Source organism: Pholcus phalangioides, unplaced genomic scaffold, assembly GCF_987345545.1.
Source record: "Pholcus phalangioides strain wild (caught in Gottingen) unplaced genomic scaffold, Ppha-v1.0 ptg000010l_1, whole genome shotgun sequence".
Lineage (NCBI taxonomy): Eukaryota > Metazoa > Arthropoda > Arachnida > Araneae > Pholcidae > Pholcus > Pholcus phalangioides.
Genome location: NW_028301603.1, coordinates 16,371,320 through 16,394,428, shown reverse-complemented (window position 1 = coordinate 16,394,428; position 23,109 = coordinate 16,371,320). Strand labels below are relative to the sequence as shown.

Genomic DNA, 23,109 nt, shown 5'->3' with positions numbered 1-23,109 from the left:
AAGGCAAGTAGGTTACCAACTTGAGCTGAGAAAAAGGCAATCAAAGGTGCCAATTTCAGCCAAAATATTTGTCAAAGGCAACGAGCGGCAGGAATACCACATATCTGGCCGTATTTCTCTTCCAAGAAAATATGATCAACTGTCAGCCAGGATTGAAAGGACTGAGAGATTTTCTAAAACGATACCAAAAATCTTGAATGATGTTCCCGATCGGAAGATTTTTATGTCGAAACACGGAAGCATTGGCACCTATAATACTCAAAAGCGAAATTTTTTTTTTTTTGTGCTACTAACAACAAGGATTTAGAAAAGATGCTAACAGGAGCATAAATTTGATGGGACGTGATGATAATGCCTCTGGATATAACAATAATCCCTCTACAACGGTTTTTTTTCTTAATCCGTTGAATCCCGTTATATCCAGGTTTCCCTGTACTTTATTTCGTTTGTTTAAATACTCTCGCTCCGAATTCGAAATTTTTTCTTTTAAATTAAGAGTAGGTGTATATAAACAAATACTTTGATGAGGAAAAGCATCCGTGATTGCACCACTATGAGACTCGCAATATGACTTTTTTTTTTCAATTTACCAAGAAACTCCAGCGAAGGAGATCTGAGAAATAACCATTATAGAAAGGTTTGGGCGTGTATTATTCAGCACAATATCGAAATAATTTCCAATGAAAAACAAAAAATCGATAAATCAAATGGTAATGCGCCACACCCGATTACACACAAGAAAAGCATGGTTTTGGGTAAACGATGAATTTCAGCAGCCACTGGGCGATTCGACCTTTGGAGTTTACACTAGAGCTTGTGTGTATTTTCAAAAGAAGATTTTTTTTTCTTTTTTAAGCTCTCCTTCCCCCCTCTTCTTTTGCATAAGAGAACGTGCGGTTATAATAATAGCGAATAACGTGAACCAGTCCATTACCGATATTAATAGAGAAGAAAAAAAAAAGAACCAAAATGGAAATGCCATGGTGCGTGCCACGGATCGGTCAAGCGGGACGGAAGTTGGCAATGGTTGCGGTCGCCATTTAGATAAGGCCACGAAATGGTTCCCTTTTTTATACATAAATATTATTTTGGCAAAACGTTACCCGATGGTAGACATGGCAACCAGCGTGCACGATGGCCACGGAAATTGGCACAGATTCACCCACTCACCCATCCCGTGACACCCCTCATTCAAAATAACATTTGAGAAGAACTTACTACAAATACTACCAGTAAAAGCAAAACAATTTTAGTTTACACGAAAAATTAAAAAGAAACACGTTTTTCATCAAGGGTCCATTCATAAGATAAACTTGTTTTCTATTTTCTCTGTCAAAACACATTATCTGGGCATTTTTGCTCAATGGAATGAATCATGTCTACAAATGATTCCACACAGTTTGACCAATCATAACAACATACATCCTGATGTATTTAAATATTCGCATAAAATTCAAAAAGAAAATTTCTTCCTACAAATATATTAATTTTTCAAGTATCATCCCTGTTTTTTAAATCATGGTTGTTTGCAGATGCTGCATTGATTGTCGAGCGATAACCAAATCAAACATAGTAGAAATTTTACAAATTTCCAAGTTATTCTTGTCTCTTCATGACATATGTCAGATTTATGCTAGAGTATAACCTTTACTGAAATAGTGAAGAAAATTTCCATAACTTTTACAAGTCAAAAATATATATAACTACAAACTTTGTAAATATTTCATCTAGCATATTTGTCAGGTTCAACATTTGCTTTTTCCATGAAATACATTTAAATTAATTGTGCAGAGATGAATCATTGATTCATATCAGATGATTCAAGTATTTGTTTGTAATACGTACGACTTAAACAGCATATGAAGAAACAATAAGGTATTTAGGTGTTTTAATGAATCTGATTAATTGTTTAACTGCTTTCTTTAAGCCTTTTCAATATTCACTGCTTCATTATACTGAACTACTGTCACCAATAATTTTAGAAATAGTTATACTGTACATGAGAAAAAATCATGATGATTTGTTTGATATTACCCACTACATTCACTTTTCTTTCTCCCAGAATTTATACAATTTTTTCTTTCATTTCCTGATTTTTTTTCCTACTCTTGATAATTTTTAATAAATGAAATGAATAAATGAAAATGGAAAAAATAAAATAAATTGTTTTGAAATATCCAAAACACCTACAGTAATACCAAGTTGCATGATTTCGTAGTTATGCAAGTTTCTGTGGGAAAATGCACATTGTTTTATAATCTTGGTAATTCCATTATAAACACAGGATTGTTGCTATGATAGAAGAGATTATTAATGGATAATCAAGTGAATAATTGTTTTATTCAATCTGAACATGATACGAAATGAAACTACACTGATTTTTGTGAGGCTACAAAAAGCGAAATATACATAGATGAACTTTGCCAAGATTTAGAAATGGAATCCCAAGGCTTGTTAGTTATCTGCCATTTTGGCAAAGGTTACAGTTTCATACCTGAAGTCCAATACCAATTTTAAAAAATAATTTCTTCAATGTGGTACTCCTTGATGACAATTTACCTGGTTTACAATTTTAAATTAATTTCAAGTCATGGCTAAAAGTTGTTTTCTTGCCTCCAAATACAAGCAGTCCATTTCTTTTACAGGTTCAAGGAGTTATCAAAGTACTCAAAGTGTTTAACATGTGACCCTCATATTCACAGATTTTAGGTAAATGCAATATTTTTTAACTGACAGAATTGCATTCACAATGCAAGGTAGATTTTATGAAGCCATAGAAGAGTACCACAGTATGGAAAAAAGGATGTTTTTTCTGAAATTCTGTCCCAATTAACTAATATTACTATGTATATCACTGGGAAAACTGTATCCTAGCTTACACAAATTCAACTTATGCCGTTGTTAGGTTCCACCTGTCAAGTAACTTTGAGGTATTAATTACTGTATTAAAATACTTAAACAGAATTTAAAATGTTTGCTCAAGTTAATAAAATGTACAAAAGATCTTTCATTATTCAGAAGTTGATACATGTCTGTCCAATAATAGTTCACTAAATTTTTTTCTGGTGGTTTTATCATTTTGTGGAGCCAACACAAGCAAAACTATTCTACTATAAAGTCATACCACACCAACAATCTGACTGATTGAAAGACAAATGCAAGAAATGCACTAAAAATCAGTAAATTAAATCCTTAGTTAATTAAGCCACCCATTTGACAATTTTCCACTTCAATCTGGAATTAGGCCCCCACTAATTAACACATAGTATACAGCATACAATCCCAGGTATATGGTTGGGGGTACACCAACAAACACTTTTTGGCATATAATTCCATATAAAACTCAATAGAGGTTTTTGATGGAATACAACCACAGTAACGCTACAGTACTAAATATAACTTGGCAATCGAATTCCCCCATACAAATTGATGTAAATAGAGAATAGCCTCTTACTCTACTGATACTCTTTATATTAATTTATTGACTACATGCTGTAATGTTTACTTAGGCACCTTACTGTATCACCTTCAGAGCTAAATTTGGGGAGGAGATGAAATACATTGTATTTATTGAGCTGCTGCCACATCTGCACATGCCCAACAATACAAAAATATATTTGAGAACTGCAAGTGTTGCATCAGCATATCCACAGCTATTTCTAATAAAATTTAACGTTCAGGTAATTAAAGTTTTGAACCACCAATGTTTCTAACCTAAAGTTTCACCAATCTTGAATAGTAGAAATATAATTCATTCAATTAATATTTGAATGCAATGTTATAAAATTATTTTGTCAATTTCTTAGAGATTACATTGTTTGAAACTGAAAAATTAATGCAGGCAATCGTATCAGCGAAAGCACTGTGGCTTGGAAGATCATCCTGCAACAATTTGCAGCCAGCTGCCTATTATAGAGGTGGACTCCTGACGGAAAATAGCGGCATCAACAAAATTGAAGAAATAAAGAGCAATAGTGAAAAGAAAATTTGAGTGTTATAATCAAGATAAAGAGATTTTTGGAAGAATTTACAATTTAAACAAATAAAAAGAGCTGCTGCAGAAAATAGACAGGTAAGGAGTTTTTCCTCATTTAAAATCTGAATGTCAAATCACCTTTGGCACATATTTTCTGTTTGTTAGACTCAGTCGTCAGTTGTTGCATTGACATCCCACGTACAAGAATATGTCAGCAAAAACCAGATGAAATGTAGGGAAAAAATACAATGAAACCTCCCAACAATGGCCAAATGTGGCCATTGATGTTATTAATAGGTTCAGTATTTCTGAAACAAAATTTTTTGATTACTTGCAGAATCATAACAATCCATTCTGTAATTAATTAAAAGAAGCTGTTCTGTAGCACGACATTTATTCTGCATTGAAGATATGTGAATACTTTCAATGAAAAACTTTGTGATTTTTTTCTATTGTTAATTTTATTCAAAAATTTCCTGAAGAAAAATGCATACAGATGCATCATAATCCTTGGATCCTGGGACATGTGATAATTTTCATTGCACCACTGCCATTTTCTGCACGAGGGCAGGTACCTACAATTTATTGCCAATTCCGAACAGCGCTGCCATTTTTTATATTCACTGAGAGGTTGATGCGCTAACTGCTCAATAAGGACTCCCTGCAGTAGCAATCTTTTTATGTGATTATGTCGTTGTTTCTGTTGTACCCCTGTGTCTGGAAAGTTTCTGACAAGGACAAATCGGGTATCGAATTCGCAACATCTCTAAACACCCTCTGGAACTTTAGGCAAGTATCTTATCGACTTGGGCTACCACACCCACCCAGTACCCATATGTTGCGGTAGGTTAGAAATTCCCCAGAGTTTGTATTTGTATCGGAGATGTATGTGGTGTATGTGCCAGTATCTGTTTAGGAGGTGTATGTGCAATTAAGTAGTAGTACTTGCTTGATGCTAATTGCCAATATTCTGTTTTCATGTCCAAGATATGTACAATTATTTTTTGCTATGGAGAATATGAAATAGTTAAAACACACAGGTGATTGAATATTTTACAGCAGAACAACACATCAAGTGTTTCTCAGCCACCTTGTTGGGCATTTTGCCTGTTGTGGCTTTGTATTTGTATAAGTAGTATTAGTAGTAGTCTAAATTTCATAGGAATTTCTAACCCAGCAAAACAAACCAGTAGGTAGAAAAAACAAATTTTAATTCATACTCATCTATTTCCTGCTGAATTTAAGAATATTACAAATAACTAGTGAATGATGTTAATACTCTATCGCCCCTTCCCCTAGCTTTCAAAATAAAGATTGAGGAAGTGCAGAAATCAAAACAGAGCTTAAGAACATAGGATTCATTTGAAAGAGAACTCTGTCTCCCCTTTTTGATTATCACCGTTTTGTGTTTAAACTATCAGAGTTTGTGAACAGTCAAGTTTTGTCACATTCACCCATTTCATAGAAAACTAACACAAAGTTTACTCACATAATGCAGTGGCCTTGACAAATCCCAGGGGCCTGGTCACCCATGGCAACTAAAAAGTTTATATTGGAACCTAAAATTTTTTTGTTTGTTATTACTAGCTTGTATAAAATAAATTTGCTTGGCTCTCAAACTATTTGGTTGGGGGCCTACCAATTTTTTTTTTTTTTTTTTTTTTTTTTGATTCATTAAGCCCTAACAGTGTCTGGAAAATTTCCTTGTACTAATAGAACTTTTTTTAATTCAAGCACTCTAAAAAAAATGTGGAATTTTCTTATGTAACTGAATAGCAAACCAAGATTGGTTTTAAAATGTTCACATCAGATACGATCTCGTGTTAAGTATACCACTGTATTTGTCCTGCAAGAAAAATCATTTTTATCCTATTTTTTTCCTTCTTCAATTTTCTTCACTTGGATTTTGTGGTTTCTTCAGGAAATTGGGCAAAAATCATGATTTTTTCAAAAACTTTACTTTCTCCATGGGGAAAGAATGTTCTTGGAAGAGACTAGAAAGCTTTTTCCTCTAAAATCTTTAAAGGAGATGAACTGATGAAACTGAATTAATTCTACCAACCTGACTCTTCACCCAAAAAACACTTTTATCACATTTGTTTAAATATTATTTAATGTGTAAATAATTAAAACATGTACCTTACTATTTAATCATATTACATCTCTCACAAAAAGTTAAAAAAAATCATAGTATTCAAAATTGTTTGAAATGCCAAAAGTGTCTGATTTAGATCAGTGGGGTTTTTTAAATCAGTTGGTGTAAATCAGGATTTGAACCATGATTTAAATCACGATACACTGTCAGAAAATAGTTGCTAAAATCCCGTTGCTGCTTCTCTTGGAAACTAAAAAAGAAAATTGCTTGAAAAGTGTTCTGCTGTTTCTTCTGAAACATGAAAACTGATGCATACAGAAAAGTTTTGATCTTGTCTTCTTTTAAATTTTAATTGAAAACCAACATCATCGCACTAGTTCTTCTGTCATCTCAATGACAAAAAATTCTAAAAGTATAAATGTGTCTGCGACTAGGCTGGCATTGAAATCATAAAGCATGCAAAAGTGTAATAAAATTATGAATTATTCTGGCTGACCAATGCCATGGAAAGGGTACAGGTACTGGAAGCAAGAACCTGTTTATGGATCATCTTCTAAAAGCTTGTCCCAGTCCTGAACTTACTGACTTCTTAAACATGGATGAAAAATGAGAGTGTCCAACTCCCTCTAAGCAGTTGAAAAATGCATCTGTGAATGCCGACAGCCACATAAGTACCTTGGGGAGTAAATTTATTTTTGCTCTCCTGTAAAATTTGCTATTTGGTACATACTGTGTTTTCCACATTTCCAGTCTTCATTTATGTTAAGCTTGTTACCTTTGTGCTAATATAGCAGTACATGAATAGCAAAACTGAAATGTTTTCTGAATTTTGGCTTGTTTTTGCCAAATTGAGTATTTCAGAAAATATTTTCACATCTATATTTACTTTTTTATTTTCTATATATACAGTCGAATCCCATTATAATGAACTCCAAGAGACAGGAGAAATTACTTTGTTGTAATGAAATTTCATTATAAAGGAATTCTGGGATTTTGTACTGTTTCTATGTAAACTTATCTAGGAGATTAGAAATTCATTAAAACTAGATTTGATTGTACCTTTCACTATATTTTCATGTCTCAGTTTATTTTTTAAAACTTGATTTCCTGCTAAAATGTTATTTATGAGAACATAATTTGAAAGACAGTTGGTTCCATGGGACAAAATTTAATTCATTAATTTTTTGAGTAAGTTATTTTCAAAGTTTAGCCTAATTGAGCTGATCAAGTCAATAAGCTTAACTAAGCTTTTTGATTGTAATTAAATTTTTTGGCCTCAACAAATCAAAAAATATTTAGGCACCAACAGGGTTTTCTAGGAGCCAACCATGATTTTTTCTCATGAAAGACAGCCTAAAATGATTTTTTTTTTTTCTGCTTTTTCAGTACTTCATGGGTTTTTTTTTATGTTGAAAGGCGAACTGCAATAAAATTAGAAAACTTTGTATAATCTTTGCACTCTAATTTTGCAATCACGTGTTGAAAATTTTAGGCACCAATACAGATTTTCTAGTCACCATAGCGACCTGGTGTCTTAGATTTGTCAATCCCTGAATTAATAAATTTATTGGATCCCTTATTATTTTTATGATAATTAATATTGTGGGGTCTCCATTATTTTTAAGGGGAAAAAAGTTTGACTTGAAAAACAAGTTTTTCATGATACCAGTAATGTTTAAGAATGATTTAAACTTGCATATGCCTCAAAATGTATCATTGTACATATATAATCTCTTCTACTGCTTTTTTTTAGGGAAATAAATTTAAAATTAAGAACAATTTGTATGTTTTCCACACTCAAACTTCACTGACACAAGAATTTATACCTACAGTGCATAAAAATAAACAAGACAACATTGAATCAAGTAAGTAAAACAATTACACATAAAAAGCCTAAATCAAAACTATCTTACCTCTCCTGATGGAAAATGGAAGTCTCGCAACGGTAGCACCTTTAGATAAATGCCAATGCCTTACTTCAACAGGCGTTGCGAACAAGTGCCCTGAAATTTAATAATAATCCATAGAAACTTTATTGGAAATTTGTATATACAAAAAGTATACTACACAACTGCATCTACAACTTGAGAGAGAGAGACTGTGAGTGAGTGTGTTTGTGTGAGTGTGCGTGTTAAATCCCCCCCCCCCCAAGTTCATCTGAACCAGGCAGAAAACGCATAAGAAAATCAGATTTAGTGACGTAGAAGAAGCAACTCTTTTATGGTTCAAATCCGCTCGATCTCACTCAATCCCATTACCAGAACTAATAACTCAAGAGAAAGCAAAAAATTTCACAAAAGTCTTAATCGAGGTGATTTCACTGCGAGCAGTGGATGGTTGACCTGATTCAAAGAGCGCCATGGCATTGTTTTTAGGAACGTTTGTGGAGAGAGCATAACTGCATCTCAAAAACTGTTGAAAACTGGCAGAATAATATTCTCAAACAAATAACAGAAGGGCATAAAGATGCGGATGTGCCTGATTGTAATGAGACCAGTTTATTTTTTCGCCTTTTGCCTAACCAAACTCTTGCCTTCAAAGGTGAAAAATGTGAGGGAGCTAAAAAACACAAAGGCTGTTTGACAGTTCTTTTGGCAGCAAACTCAGATGGTTCTGAAAAATTGAAACTGTTAAGTTATCAGAAAATTAAAAAACCTGCAGTGCTTTAAAAATGTTAAAACTCTTCCTATGCACTATGATGGCATTGAACATTGAAGGACAGAACACACCCAGCTTTCCATATCAAAGAGATATCGAAGCATTCCCGAAAGATGGGTGCATCCGGAATTTCATTAAATGAGTATATGTATATGGGTCATTCCCAAAAAAAGTGTACAAACTGTTTCCGAGACTTTGCAATTTTTTTTACAAAATTTCAGACGCACTCTGGTGGTAATTTTAATTTTTTTCTAGTTCTTCATTTAATTCTCTCTCATGCAGTGTTTCTTCATTTGTTTCAGATGGTATCTAATCTTTTTTTAAATCATTGTTTGTAGCAAAACATCAAAATCTGGCTGTCCCAGCTTCAAAAAAAGTGTTAAACAAAGAGACTTAGTTCAAACCTGGAATTTTTTTTTCAGAAAACTTGAAATCACATTTTATATATGTGCCATAGATGAAATGAGAATAAAATTTTGAGAAAAAAATTGTTTTTCTTATGAAAAACTATTTTTTTGTTTGTGTCCTGAAATTTTTCCTATTTTAAAATGCCCACTCTGTTACGGTCATTTGGGATATATATTTTTATACCAGAGTAAATCTGATAACACTTTTGAGCTCATTGAAAGGTTTACTTTTAATGCTTGATTGACAATTTTGGATTTGACTTTTGCAAAATGACTTAATATTCATTTTATGTCTTTAGTACCAGATTTTTCTCTGTCAGATGTCCACTCTGTCAAACGTCATTATCATAAATAATTAAGTTTGTTTTTCATTATATCAGCATCTAGTGATAGCACATGGAGATATGCTTGAAAATAAAAGTTTTCACTAATCATTTAAATTTATAATGAAAAAATAATAATTTAGGCTAATTTGTCCACTCAGTTACATCTTCAAAAATTCAACCAACGCAACAGAATGGAAACTATGATTTAAAGTAGTTTTCTTAGTTACAAGGTTTTGAAGTTTTAAGTTAAATTTAATGAGTTATCTATTCAATTTAAACCCTTTACCACATTCTCCCCATCATATTTTTTCAGTTAAATATGAAAATGAAATAGTACAGATCGTTAAAATCACTGCCAGGCACAATTCCAGGGAAATGGTGGCATAAGGGGCATTTTAGTATGAATAAAGGTTGTTATATGACAATACATTCTGTATTTTATGGGACAGAACAATTATTTCTCTATATTATTTTTGTTTCCTGGCTATATCCCCCCCCCCCCTCCAAGTCTCATTGAATATACTCTGGATTACTAATGTGAGAGGCATAAACGCGAGATTTATACCAACATAAAATTACCATTCAATTTCAACAAAAATTTTTGAAGTAAAAGAAAGTTGGAAACATGCTTATGTTACATGTTTATGCACTGTAATTTGAAATGTAAATTGATTTCACTATATAAACTGAGATTAATCCAAACAACTCCTGAAACCATAGTTGATATCATGTGTAGCAGAGTCTAAATCCTGTATGTATGGCAAATGTTTGAATTGTCATGACAAGATGGTATCTATGAATGAAATTTCTAAATCGCTGGATGAGAACAGCACTGTACAGTGTGAAGAATGGCAGCGCAAACAAGAAAAAGTGGAAAAGAATGGCAAAATGATAAGTTACAAAAATAACAAAAGAGCAGAGATTGTGGAACCTAACAGACTTGATCAATGTTTTCCAAAAAGAAATGAAATTGTTCAAGAAACACATTTCTAACATCCAACACCAATATAGAGCTTACCAAATGTGCATTAGGAACATACAAAAACATGAAGCTGTTCTTCACGAGTATTTCAGTGAAAATTATAATTGGAAATTACCCGAAGAAGTGCAAAGTCATCATTTCGATGGGTCAAGAAATCAAGTATGTCTTCATACCTGTGTGCTGTATGTTGCGGAATGTGAGAAGCCAATTTAGTTCTGCTCAGTGTCACCGAATTTGGAACATGGACCTTCATCTATTTGGGCTCATTCAGAACCGATTTTGAAAATGATGAAAGAATAATAAGAAATAAATGTGGTTCACTTTTGTTCTGATGAACCATGTACTCAGTACAAACAAAAGAAAAATTTTTACTTATTGTACAAATATTCACAAAATATTTCAAGTAGTGTACTTGGAATTTTTTTGAAACAAACCATGGAAAAGGAGCAGTTGATGGTGTTGGTGCCATATTGAAAAGGACAGCTGATAGATTGGTTGCATGTGGGAATGACATATCAGATGCAACTCAGTTTTTCACAATTCTCAAAGATGCCACCAATGTAAAATTGTATGAAATCAAAATGAAGAACTAAAAGGAATAAAAAAATTATCCCGAATGATATATACCTGTGCTGAAAGGCACTACTATGGCAGTCCACCAAATAGTAGCAACTGGCAATGAATTGCTGCAATACAGAGATGTCTCTTGCTTTTGTGAAAGAAATGATAATCTCTGAATACTACGAAAAGAAAACTTACTCTTACCAAAGTAGTATAAAACTGGAAGTTCCACAACCGATTTCAGTTTGAATCTCTAGAAAATTCATTCAAAGAAAATAGTGAAAACTATGCTATCGACTCCAAAAGAAACAGCAATGAAGAAATGTCAACTGGTCTAATTAAAGCAGGTGTTCATATGCTCGTGAAATTTGAATCTGGTGGTGTATATAAATCTACATGCAGATACGTTGTTGTAGCCCAAAATGACATTGAAGATAATATGGAGGCCAAAGTTGTGTGCCTAACTATGAATGATGCTAGGAAGCTGTGCAGAGATGATGTCAAAGATATCTTACATTCACTTTGACCAGATTTTAAAATTTTTGCCACAGCTAAAATTCAAACCACGAGGGCAGCATGTTTTTGAATTTCCTCATAGCCCAGATGTTTTTCAGATGTCATAGAGGAGTCTCTGTGATACCTTTCATATTGTCTATATAATTGTTGAAAAAATGAAAGTATTTACAATAATTGTGATTGCTTATTCTAAGTTAAACATTTCTGTCCACTCTATTACAATAGTGTCCACTCTGTTACGGGAAGCATTTTTGCAGTTCACGGGCAAAAAAATTAAAAAGCACTTCAAACTAAGATGTTAAATTATAAGATATCAATTCATTGTCTGCCAGAAATAAAAAAATTTAATTTTAAGTAGTTGAAAAAAGGTAAAAAATAAACTTTTCTATGTGCTATTTTGAAAAAATCATGAAAAACGATCAAAACGACAGAAAAAAAAAGTCATTTTTAACTCCTTTTTCTCAGCATATGCATAAGCAATAAGCTGATTTCATTATTTTAAGGGGAAAAAAACAGCAAAAAGAATAATATTTATTTTTTTACAGTGGTGTTTGTTTTCGTAACAGAGTAGACAAAATCCATCATTTTCAGTCATAAAACCCAAAAAATAAAATATTATTACAAAAGTGAAAAATATTTATGAAATATTAAACGTCAAGTCATTGGCTATAATTCAAGATCAATTTTATTTGAAAATTCAACTTTGAATTTTTCATCTCAAAAATGTGGAATGTACACTTTTTTTGGGAATGGGCCATATACAAGTATATCTATATAAATTTGCATAACAGAATAACTAGTCCAATTACAGGAGTATAAATCAACGGAATAATTATGATGAATCGTGATCTAAGAATCAATCTAAATTGATATCATAGCGTCCTTGGCACGTCGGGACTCGATAATCAAAGTTCCATTGGTGGCAATCCATTCATTGGATGTCACAAGTTATAGTTGTGTAGGCCGAGCAAAGACAAATCTATGTCATGTTTGAGTTACATGGAGTCTTGGTCCAAGTCAGCCAATGTTCGAACACCCAGGACTATGATGGCAATAAAAAGGCATGGATGACATCAGAGATTTTCAAAAAATGGTTGAGGAAGCTAGATGGAAAATTTTCAGGAGAGAAGGGAAAAGTTTTTATTTATTTCATACAATCGCACCGCTCAATCAAAAATAACGGAACTTTCAGCAATCAAATTATACTTTTTACCATCTAGTTCAACAGCAATTTCACAACCACTGGATCAAGGAATTATCCTAAGTATGAAAACATTTTACAGATCACAAAAAATTTGTGAATGTTGGAATGGATGCGAAGATTTGTTTTAGATGCTGTTGGAAGGATTGATTCTGCATGGAAGTCTCAGTCACGAGTGCTGCGATTTGGAACTGCTTCATTATGTTGGTTTTTGTTCCGAGTCTTTGGAAAACAATAATTTATCCGAAGATTTGTATCAGATTACGTGTGAAGAAAGTATAAATAACACTATGAGTGATGGTATTGAGGATGAATTTGTGATCATTGACTGTGATCTTGTAACTTCAGGACTTGTAGAAGACGATGATATTCTAGAATCAATCAACCAAAGAGCAAGTGCTTCATGTTCCGAAGAAATAGAATCACACAGAAACTTCAGATGAGGATAAAGTATCTGCACCATCTCGCCATGATGAATTAAAAGCTGTAGATGTGATTTGTCAATTCCTACACACTCAGGAAAAAGCCAAACAATCGCTGAATAAACTAAATAGTGTAGAAGAATTTTTTTTTTCAAGAAAATATACTTGATTATTTTTCATGAGGTAAATTTTTTTTTATATGCGCTGATTCCATTATGAAACTACCCTGAATTTAAATTAATTAGAAGTAGAATTTTATTCAATGGAATTGTTTGAATGTATATAATTACGTACACAAAAACGATCAGACGAAAATGTAGAGTGGAACTTGGCATCTGCTTTTAAGTCTACGTGTTTGTCGATACGAAAAATTCTACAAGAAGTCAGACTTTGTTTTTCTCGACCAAATTGTTAAACAAATCTTTAAAGACAAATAACAATTTTAAAATCATGTTTCCTTTTTTTTCAGAAACATTGTTCAACTCGAGTGCATCGAGAATGCGCACCACTTGATACCGATTATGTTGTTCAACTCTGTCATCATTAAGAGTATGGAAAATATAGGAAAATTTATATTGTTAAAAATTTAATTGATAATTATTATCCCATGTGAATGTTGATGATTAAGTTGAGATTTGCAGTCATTTTAAAGACATTCACATTCCAGCATGTACCAATTCATTATAAATTCTGTAGAAGTATGTGTACAAGATGCATGTACAGTTAACTAATAGTAATTTTAGGGATCCTGGATAGATTAATTGTGTAATCCAAACTTTTGCTAAGTGACTTTGGACTTTGAATTAGCCAAGTTCGACTGTATAAAGATACATAGTAATATGCTTACCCTGAACAACATTAGTTGTCAGATTCTGCGCTTGATCAGTTACAGACATTAGAAGAGGTTGTTTCGGTCTCTTTGAGCACTGAAGGAAGGATATAACTTTCTGACTGATCGACGAACTGACTGTAAACTTTCACATAAAGACATCTAAAACAGACATGAAATAAGAAGAACTTTCCTATTATCAAAATTGAGATTAAAAAAAAAGAAGCTACAGTGATTATAAACTTGGATGAATGAAAAGAATCATAATTGAGTTCATACCTTTTGGGCTATTATGCCCTGTTCGAGGCTTCCTTGAAGCAGACATTTCGCCCACTACTGCGGTGCAAATCTTTAGTGCTGTTTTTGTTAAGCAAGGAGATATAATGACCCCCTTATATGACCGTTATCCACTGATTCTTTTGTCAAAGAATCAAAGTCTTTGTTGTGATATCCCGCATTGAAGACTTCGATCCTGACCTCACCCAAACAGAAAAGCTGCCACATCACACCAACATCAACATGTCACTTGCTCGATGTCATAATGACGATGTTGATTCCTCCACATCTTCAGCAAAAGCATCAGTGGATAACGGTCACCCAAGGAGGTTGTTTCATCTCCTTGTTTGTCGAAAACTTCAATGAAGACATCTACTGCAATAGTGGAATCTACTTCAAAGAAGCCTTGAACATGACATAACCAAAAAAAGTATGACCTCTAACATAAACTCTGGCCGCGAAAGCCTGTCTAATCATTATATAATTGTTACAATCATATCCTTCATAAAGTCCTATATGACACATCAAACTGAAAGCACAAGACTATCAATAAAATTTCATAAACATTTTTAAATGCCGTAGCCATTTTTTCATAAGGGGAAAATCACAAAATCAGTATATTTTGACTCCCTGCAATAGGAAAACCAGACTTTGCAGACCCATGTTAAAAGAGCGGTTTGCAAATGGTGTATAATGAGATTGGCAGAAGTGCAACAAAATATTTTGAGGGATCAATTGCATTAAATATTTAAATAGGGCAGTGATCCCTGATGGATATAGCCTGACGATTACATCAATTCAACTTGACTGGGTAAAAGGCGTGTCCAAATAGAGACCCATGTAGAGCATGCTGCATGATGATCGGTTCACTGATTGTGCAATACAGTAATCTCTCACTTATGCATCGGTGAAAGGGAACAATAAAAAAAAGATGCATAAGTAAGACAGGTATATAAGCAAAAATCAAGAAAAATGCACCAAGAAAACATCTATCACATGAAAATTGACAGGCACAACTGCAGCAATATATACTGCTTTACCACATACCAACTCCGGTCATAAATCACTATATGGCAATTTCCAACCAGAGGAGTTGGGTGAGAAATGAAGGCTCCATCCATCAGTGGTCGCCCCAGGTTTGATAGGTAAAGAACTTGTTTCTAACGTTCTATGCCCGGATTCGAACCCATGGACTTTGATGGTAACCTTCACAGTGGAATAAGAGCATCTTACCACGGTGTCACTCTGGCGCTCATTAATAGATACTGCTTTCATTCTCAGAACATTTAATCAAAACCATGTAAAACAACTTAAAATTGAACTCTCTGTTGCCATCTGTCCTGGAAAGCAGTGTTTTTGATTTGTATGACTGGATGTTAGTTGTAAGAACTGCGAAGAAAATTCTAGCTCTTCTGAACTTTACTGGTGTCAATTTTTTTAACTATCCTCCGCATTCATCTCTTCATCACTGTCATGTTCACATTTCATAAGGAATGTTTTTTGTAGTTATCCTAAGTAAGTTATCATCAAAATATCATTTGTTCATTTTAAATGGAATCAATAACTGTTTTCATTTACTCATTTTAGATATGGGAAATGTACCAAAGCTAATACATTGAACACTGAAGGACTGGACACACCCTGCTTCCTACCTCTGAGAGATATTGAAGAGTTCCTGGAGGATGGGTGTATCCAGAAACTTATTAATTTATGTGAAAATAACAAACAACAAATGTACAGGCTAGAACAAGTAGTCAAACATGAAATGCAATCAAAGTGCCTTCTTCATAAAACACTTGCTAGGCCTATTGGTTGCAGATTCTTAGTACTATCACCATTCCCTCATCACATCAATTCAAATAACTCCTTCATTTAAAATCCCTAGCACCCATGAAAGGTGTGTAATGACGGGCCATTGATCAAAATGTTTCTTCCCTATGAAGGTATTTTTACACTCCGTCAAACCCTCATGGTAGGATTCTAGTACCCATCATCATCTTGTTCAATGTGGCTTATCAATATCAGTTGGCCATCCCCCTGGCTTTTGAAAATACACTAAAAATGTTATATATATATATATATATATATATACAAATATATATATATACATACATTGAGTACATGTGCTTTGCCCACCCCCCCCCCCCTGGAAAAAGTTGAAATGACGGCCCTGCGTCAATCATAAAGAGAAAAATAGTCCAAGGAAAGAAAAAGAATGCACTATCAGACACAAGAGCTTCCTCATTGCAATCTGTTTAGACTCCTCGAAAAATCTTTTTTCGGGGAGGGAGGGAGAGCACAAAAAAGAAACCAGAACTTTCTACACCTCATAACTGAGAAGTACATCATAAAATGATTATAAATGAAAAAGAAATAGCATTATTTTTCAATTCCTTTGACGGGAGCTCAGAAAATCGCCTTATAACTGAGAGAACAGGGTTGGCAAGGTTTTAGACAGTATGGTAAATATCGTGGTGTTTTTTTACCACATACTGCCCAAAACCTTTCTGTCCAAAACTTCCTCTGTATAACAACAAGTGAAAAACTTTATAATTTGACAAAGTAACTTCTATAATCAAACACATTTACAGCTGAAGATGTCTGTCTCGGTTACATTTGCAGCTGGAGATGCTTGCCTTCGCTTTAGTCTTGGCCGAAGGTTTTCTACTTCTACTCTATTCAAAGCTGAAGATGTCTGCTTTTACTCCATTCAATGCTGAAGATGTCTGCTTCCGCATCATTTGTAGTTGAAGATATTACTTTTATTTGCCGCTGGTAATGTCTGCCACTGCTCCATTCGTAGTTGAAAATATGTCTACCTAAGCTTTACTTGCAGCTGAAGATGTTTGCCTCGGCTCATGAACAGATCCAGATTGAGGATGGGGGGCAATTGCCCTTCATCAGTCAAAAATGGAGGAAAATTTATCAGTCGCGTAGAATGCAGGACGATTCAAATAACCTAAACCAAATTCAACTAACCAAATCTATCCTCCCAACACATCACTCTCGATCCACACCTGGCTGTAGAGCCCCTCTTAGCACATCATGGGTTCACTACAGCATGGCTTGATGGTCCGAAGTGATTATAGGAGTCTTCATAAATAAATACCTAGCACTATGATTTCAAGAATATGCATGTAAATTGATGGGTGGTGATACTTCTAGCAGGGTAGGTGGCTCTGGTGTACTCACTGAGTCATTAAAAAAATAATATAACATAGCACAGTTTATAGTAATTATTGATTTAAATACCTTTCCATGAAAGTGAAAAAAACAAACAAGAAACATTCGAAGCTCCATGTGATCCAAGCACCCTAACATTAAAATAATCAATGCACATGGCTTTGAGATATGTTCTAAGCTACAAAGACCCCCCCCCCCCCATTTTTATATAAATGTTTACTAAATTAACAAGTCAATACAAATTCAAGTGATATTTGGACTCTAATCAATTTAGTTTTTCAATCTCGATACCAAACTGAATACTTCATTTGGTATTGATTATGTGTTTATTAAATGAATCAAAAAATTCAATACAATCAAAACTAATTAATGATTTTTTTTTAATTGAAAAAAAAAAAAAAAGATGTACAAACCTTCAAAGCTTAGCATGTGATTAAATCGAAAAGTGCTGTTGAAATTGTGATAGAGAAGCCGTAAGTAGTTAATAGATAATTCGTTTGAGCTTAAAATGATCGAAGAGGGGGGGGGGGGAAAATCAATCATTTCGCTTGATGATCAAACATCGTGAATGTTTGTGTGGCGGAAGCACCATTATTTACTTATTTTTATTTTTACAGCCACGGTCACAGTTGGCGATACTGTCGGCTTCATCTGGTTTTTTTTTCACCCACATAAAATAGAAACTGTTCTAGCGACATCTGCTAACAGCAGGCTCAAGCTTTCAGATAATGCTACTTCAGTGGCGGTCGCCTGAAGTTGGTTTTCTGTGGTTTTCCAACTTCAAGGTGCGAAGGTCTCTCATTTAAAAAATGTCTCTCTGCAGACACCAAGCCGATCTTCAACACGATACGTAGTGATATAATATGCGCATTCAGGCATTTACCATTGCCTCTGTGGTGGTCGAGTGGTCACAGTGACGGACTCGAAACCGGGTTAGGTCACTGGTTAAGTTGGTTTTCTGTGGTTCCAAACTTCGAGGCACGAATGCGAGCTGATCACCCCATTGAGAAGTCTCGCCCCAAGTAGTCGCCTGACGTCAAATATGACGTGAAAATTTGGTCATTTTCTCTGAATGACGTCAGTCAAAAAAAATCACGTCATTTTAAAGTCATTTAATGACCACGAACAATAAAGGTCAGGAAATAACGTGATGCTTGATGACCTTAATGAAATATCAGGTCATTTCCTGTCTTTCATTAGCCACGAAGGTCATGAAATGACGTGATATTAAATGGCGTAAATGATTTTGCATCATAAAAATCACGAATTTCTTTCGAACTGAAAAATTTGTTTCCGGATGAAAATAGCAAAATTATCCGAAATGTTTATTAAGGAACCTTCAGAGGGTGTTCCAAAATTACCCTAGGCCTATTCGTTACTACTTCACCAAACACCAACTCTGGCCATATCGCTAAATTTACTACCATTAGTGAGATGGGTTGAAAGTGAAGGCGCTGTCTATCGGTGGTCGCCTCGAGTTAATTAGGGAAAATATCTTATCTATACTCTTCCTTAGGTTCGAAACCGGGACGCTGACAGCAACCTTCACGATGGTAGACGAGCATCTTACCATGCCACTCGGGCACGCGATAGTACTTTTAATTGCGATTTTGTTTCAATGGAAATGTAAAAATTTTCAATGAGATTGTTCATATGAATTTATCAACGCGTTATATAAATTATAATTGCATCCATATCATGTTTTTTATGGAAGATCAGGATCTGTGAAATCTGTCAACAATTGAAAAAGATGCAATGGACTTTTTGACGTGTGCATTGAACTAAAAAAATGAATTTTTTAAATTCTTTTCTTTTCGATAAAATATAAATAACGCAAATAATTATGTTTGTAATTATTATATTATTATATTTTTCAAAGGTAAAAAAAAAAGAAAACGAAAAAAATAACTGCTATAATCGGTTAAACTCAGCAGGAGATTACTTAGCGGAAATTGTAATATAACTAATCAATACTTGTGTTGTTTAAGTTAACTCAAGTTTTCATAAAATAACAACCGGTGGCTGCTGCTACGATAGCGTGGTCGGTAGAAGCATGGCGCGAGATACATAGGGATAATCCTCGAACGTTCTGGGTTCGAATCCGAGCTGCGGTGTAACTCTCGAAAACTGAGAGTTTAGGAGTCAAATGCGCCACGCGTTTGGCCGATCTTCTCTTCATTTCTGTTGTGTTTTCTTTCCCTTCAAACCGGAGCCCGCAGACGACAAAATAGCCGATGGAAGGGCCTGAGAAAACTCTAACGCGTATGTAGCGTGATTAAGTTACACGTTTCTGCCAACGTGGAATGGTTCTCACGAGGCAGAAAAATCTGCTTCCTGGAAAACCCGGGTTTAAGCAAGTGGCTTCTGACATATTCGAGCAATGCATTGAAACGTGCATGAAATCCTTCGAGCTTATAGAATTTCATTTTTTTACATTATTCGGATCAGATTTTTTTTAGTTTTGTTCCTTAAGCTGGGTTTATCTTAAGATTAGTTATTTTTGCACCTCGTGAACAGATTAGACCATTTCGCGCTATCAGAAACGCGTTACATAATCACGCTACGCGTTTGTGTTTTCTTAGCGTGGCGCATCAGATATATATTATAGTATATGGCCTTCAGTTACTCGGTCGTCTGCATGCTCCGATTTAAAGTCAAAACGCGTGGCGCACGACGCATTTGAGTCCTCCAGAAGCAGTCCGCCAATCACGCCCGACGTAAAGCACCGTCGTGAGCCGTATTGCGCTCTGTAGGAAAACAGTCGTACTGCTTTTCTTATTGGTTAGAAGACGGCGTGTCGCGCTGGGTGGATGACATTGCGCGCGGCACAGAAAACCTGCTCTTAGGAAAACCCGGCAATCATGGCTTTACGATAGAAGCCCGCAAACTGAATAGAATTTTTTTTTTCTAAACACAAGAAGACGGATGTCCAAAAGAAGCAGACGAGAGCTAATAACCTTTCGCAACTTGATTTGTGCTGTTGTGCTGCCATCTAACTCCAAGGTAAAAAAAACAAAAAAAACAGAATTTTTCATAAAGTACAGTTCCTTACGGGCGGAGAATGTGAAACTTGAATTGGTTAGTAAGTTCAATTCTTTTGTTGACACATAAGGACACGTCCGAAACAAATGACCTTTGAAAAGCAGACAACAGACCAATGTTTGATCCGTAGTGTCGGTGCTGTCATCTTTTCTCAGAATCAAAGATGACATGGGGTGATGATAATGTTGCTTTTTTTCTTTTAGTATTATAAACAACGTCGATGACGGATCATAAGTATAGTCCACCGATCACGAGAAGAACACTGGCCACGTCACGTTACGTCACGTTGGACGATTCTATTATTTACTTTAATAGAAATTAAGCAACCGGTAAAGCAACTGGCCATCGAGAATGGCGCATTAGCAACGGCGCTTTCCTGTTTGGCGTCTTTAGCGCTATTTTGGCCTCCTAGAAATTTCACTAAAAGCGCCACGGCAGTGCTCTCGATAACGTCGTCATCGCAGTGTTTTTGTTGCGTAAACACCGGCTGTTCGACAGTGTCGAGTGAAATTTTTCAGAATTTGCGTGGTAAATTCAGAAAAATCACTTGGCCTGGGAAAGCCCGTGATGCTTTTAAGATGGCCGGCTGCTCGCGAGCACTTACGGCACATTATTTTAATACAAAAAATATATTTTTATTCCGCAGAAGGGATCGAAAACTCCAGCCTTTTTTTAAATAATCAGTTCCATGCATCAAGCTGAAGCCGAACACTGCTGGTATAAAACATTTTCGACCATGGCCCCCAGAAGGATGGGCTACTACACCGCACACCAACTCCGGTCATATCGCCGTACGGCCATATCGCCATACGGCAATTTCCAACCAGTGGAGTTGGGTGGGAAATGAAGGCTCCATCCATCGGTGGTCGCCCTAGGCTCGGTAGGTAAAGAACTTGCTTCGAATGTTTTATGCCCGGATTCGAACCCATGGACCTTGATGGTAACCTCCGTAGTGGCAGACGAGCTGAAGACGAAGGGTGGGCTGACAAAATCCAGCCTATAGGAGAATTCTTACAATTTTCTTTCTTTTTTCCACACTGTAAATTCAGAATGGACGGCCGGTGAGAGATCCCAGTCAGGATCCCTGCTGCAGCATGAGAGGACCATTCTTCGGATGCACTTAAGCATGGCCCCCACATCTTGCAGCCGGGCTCTCAGATTGGAATCTTCGACGGGTCACTCTAAAGCGAATTTATAGTTGTAAAAAATGATTAGAATCATCCAGTGCCCCAGGGCTGGATCCCTGTCAGCCCTGCCCTTGGGGGACATGCCCTTAAGGTGGCTATAGACGTAACTGCAAACTTGAGAAGCAGGCATGCTCAATTTTCTTATTTGTCACCTGTTTGAAAAGCCCATATGAGTAGCTTCTGTGGAGAAATTAAAAAAGACGATGATATGGCTATAAGAGAAGGTAAACAAAAGACTAATTGCTAGCAGGTGGCATTCTCTTGCTGCGGTATAGGAATTAAACGGAAGAAAATGCCATGTAATTTACGGTAGTAATAAATTACTATTATTAAATTAATAATACTCCTTCTGTATTAAATTATTAATTTAAAGTAATTTTACTCCCTTCATTACTAAATGATCGCTACTCCCTTCGAATTTTTTTCTGTATCAAATATTTTAGTTCAAAATATTAAATTTAATAAAAATTCAAATTTTTTAAGTTAAAAAATTTAATTTACTTCCAAAATTTATAACAATTTTCGAGTACATCTTTTGACAAACGCCAACACAAAAAGCGCAGCTCACTCAAGCGTATCTTCGACTGACGGAGTTGACTGAAGCGCGAAGAATACCTTGGCGAACAGAGAGAACCGATTTGCGCCAAGACAACTTTTACTGGCAACAAGAGATAATTTTTATCCTTCCCCGCGCCGAAATTTACCCTCTCTAAAGAAGGGGGTTCGCGTAACTTAAAAATTGTTTTAAGATTGTTCAATTATTCAAGTCTCTGTAGCAAACTACATTAAACATTCGATTTTATATGAAGCACATGCAATAAATTGCCTTATATTTGTTTAATACACGGCAACAGGGGGGTTCCATCGCAAAGCTTTTCCCTTGCCTGTATAATAGAGTATTTATTGATGTTGCACTGGAACCTCTGTGCTGCCAGCTGAAAAATATAAAACAAACTACTCATCGTAATGGGGTTTTCTGCCGTAAAATATACAATTGCCTGAATTGTGATTTTGCTAATTTTAAATTCTTCACTCCGAAAATAATTGTTTGAATTCGAAAAATAAAAGCGTAACTGGATTCATTTGATCATTTTTAGTCGCACTACGGTTTTTTTCTGCACACGAGAGCTAATTAGACCGGGACCTGCAATTTATTGCCGATTCCGAACGGCAACCTTTTTTTATACTCATCGAGCGCTAATCTTTTGATGTGGGACTCCTTGCGGTAGCAGCCTTTTTCTGTGGTTGTGTCACCGTTTCTGTTGTAACCCTGCGTCAGGAAAGTATCTATGTGACAAGAACGAACCGAGTGTCGAACTTGCGATACCTCTAAGCATCCTTTGGTACTTAAAGGCACGTATACACTGGCGCGTCGATCATGCAACGCACGACCCCCTGCAGCGGTTCTAATCCGCTCGTGGGTACACAAACTCCGTTTGTGTTCCTTT

The 23,109-nt window shown here is 35.2% G+C and overlaps 1 protein-coding gene across 2 annotated transcripts in view; it reads right to left on the bottom strand.

Moving 5' to 3' along the window:
* Positions 1 to 18,016, bottom strand: part of Camta (Calmodulin-binding transcription activator) — a 168,740-nt gene extending 150,724 nt beyond the window's left edge. For both annotated transcript variants that reach the window (XM_089237727.1, XM_089237725.1), the window contains exons 1-3: positions 17,846 to 18,016; positions 13,992 to 14,135; positions 7,985 to 8,074 (exon numbers count right to left, since the gene is read on the bottom strand). In XM_089237727.1, the coding sequence (XP_089093853.1) occupies positions 7,985 to 8,074; positions 13,992 to 14,040 (139 nt within the window). In that variant the 5' untranslated portion in view covers positions 14,041 to 14,135; positions 17,846 to 18,016. The remainder of the gene's footprint in view (positions 1 to 7,984; positions 8,075 to 13,991; positions 14,136 to 17,845) is intronic.
* Between the last annotated feature and the right edge of the window lie 5,093 nt (positions 18,017 to 23,109).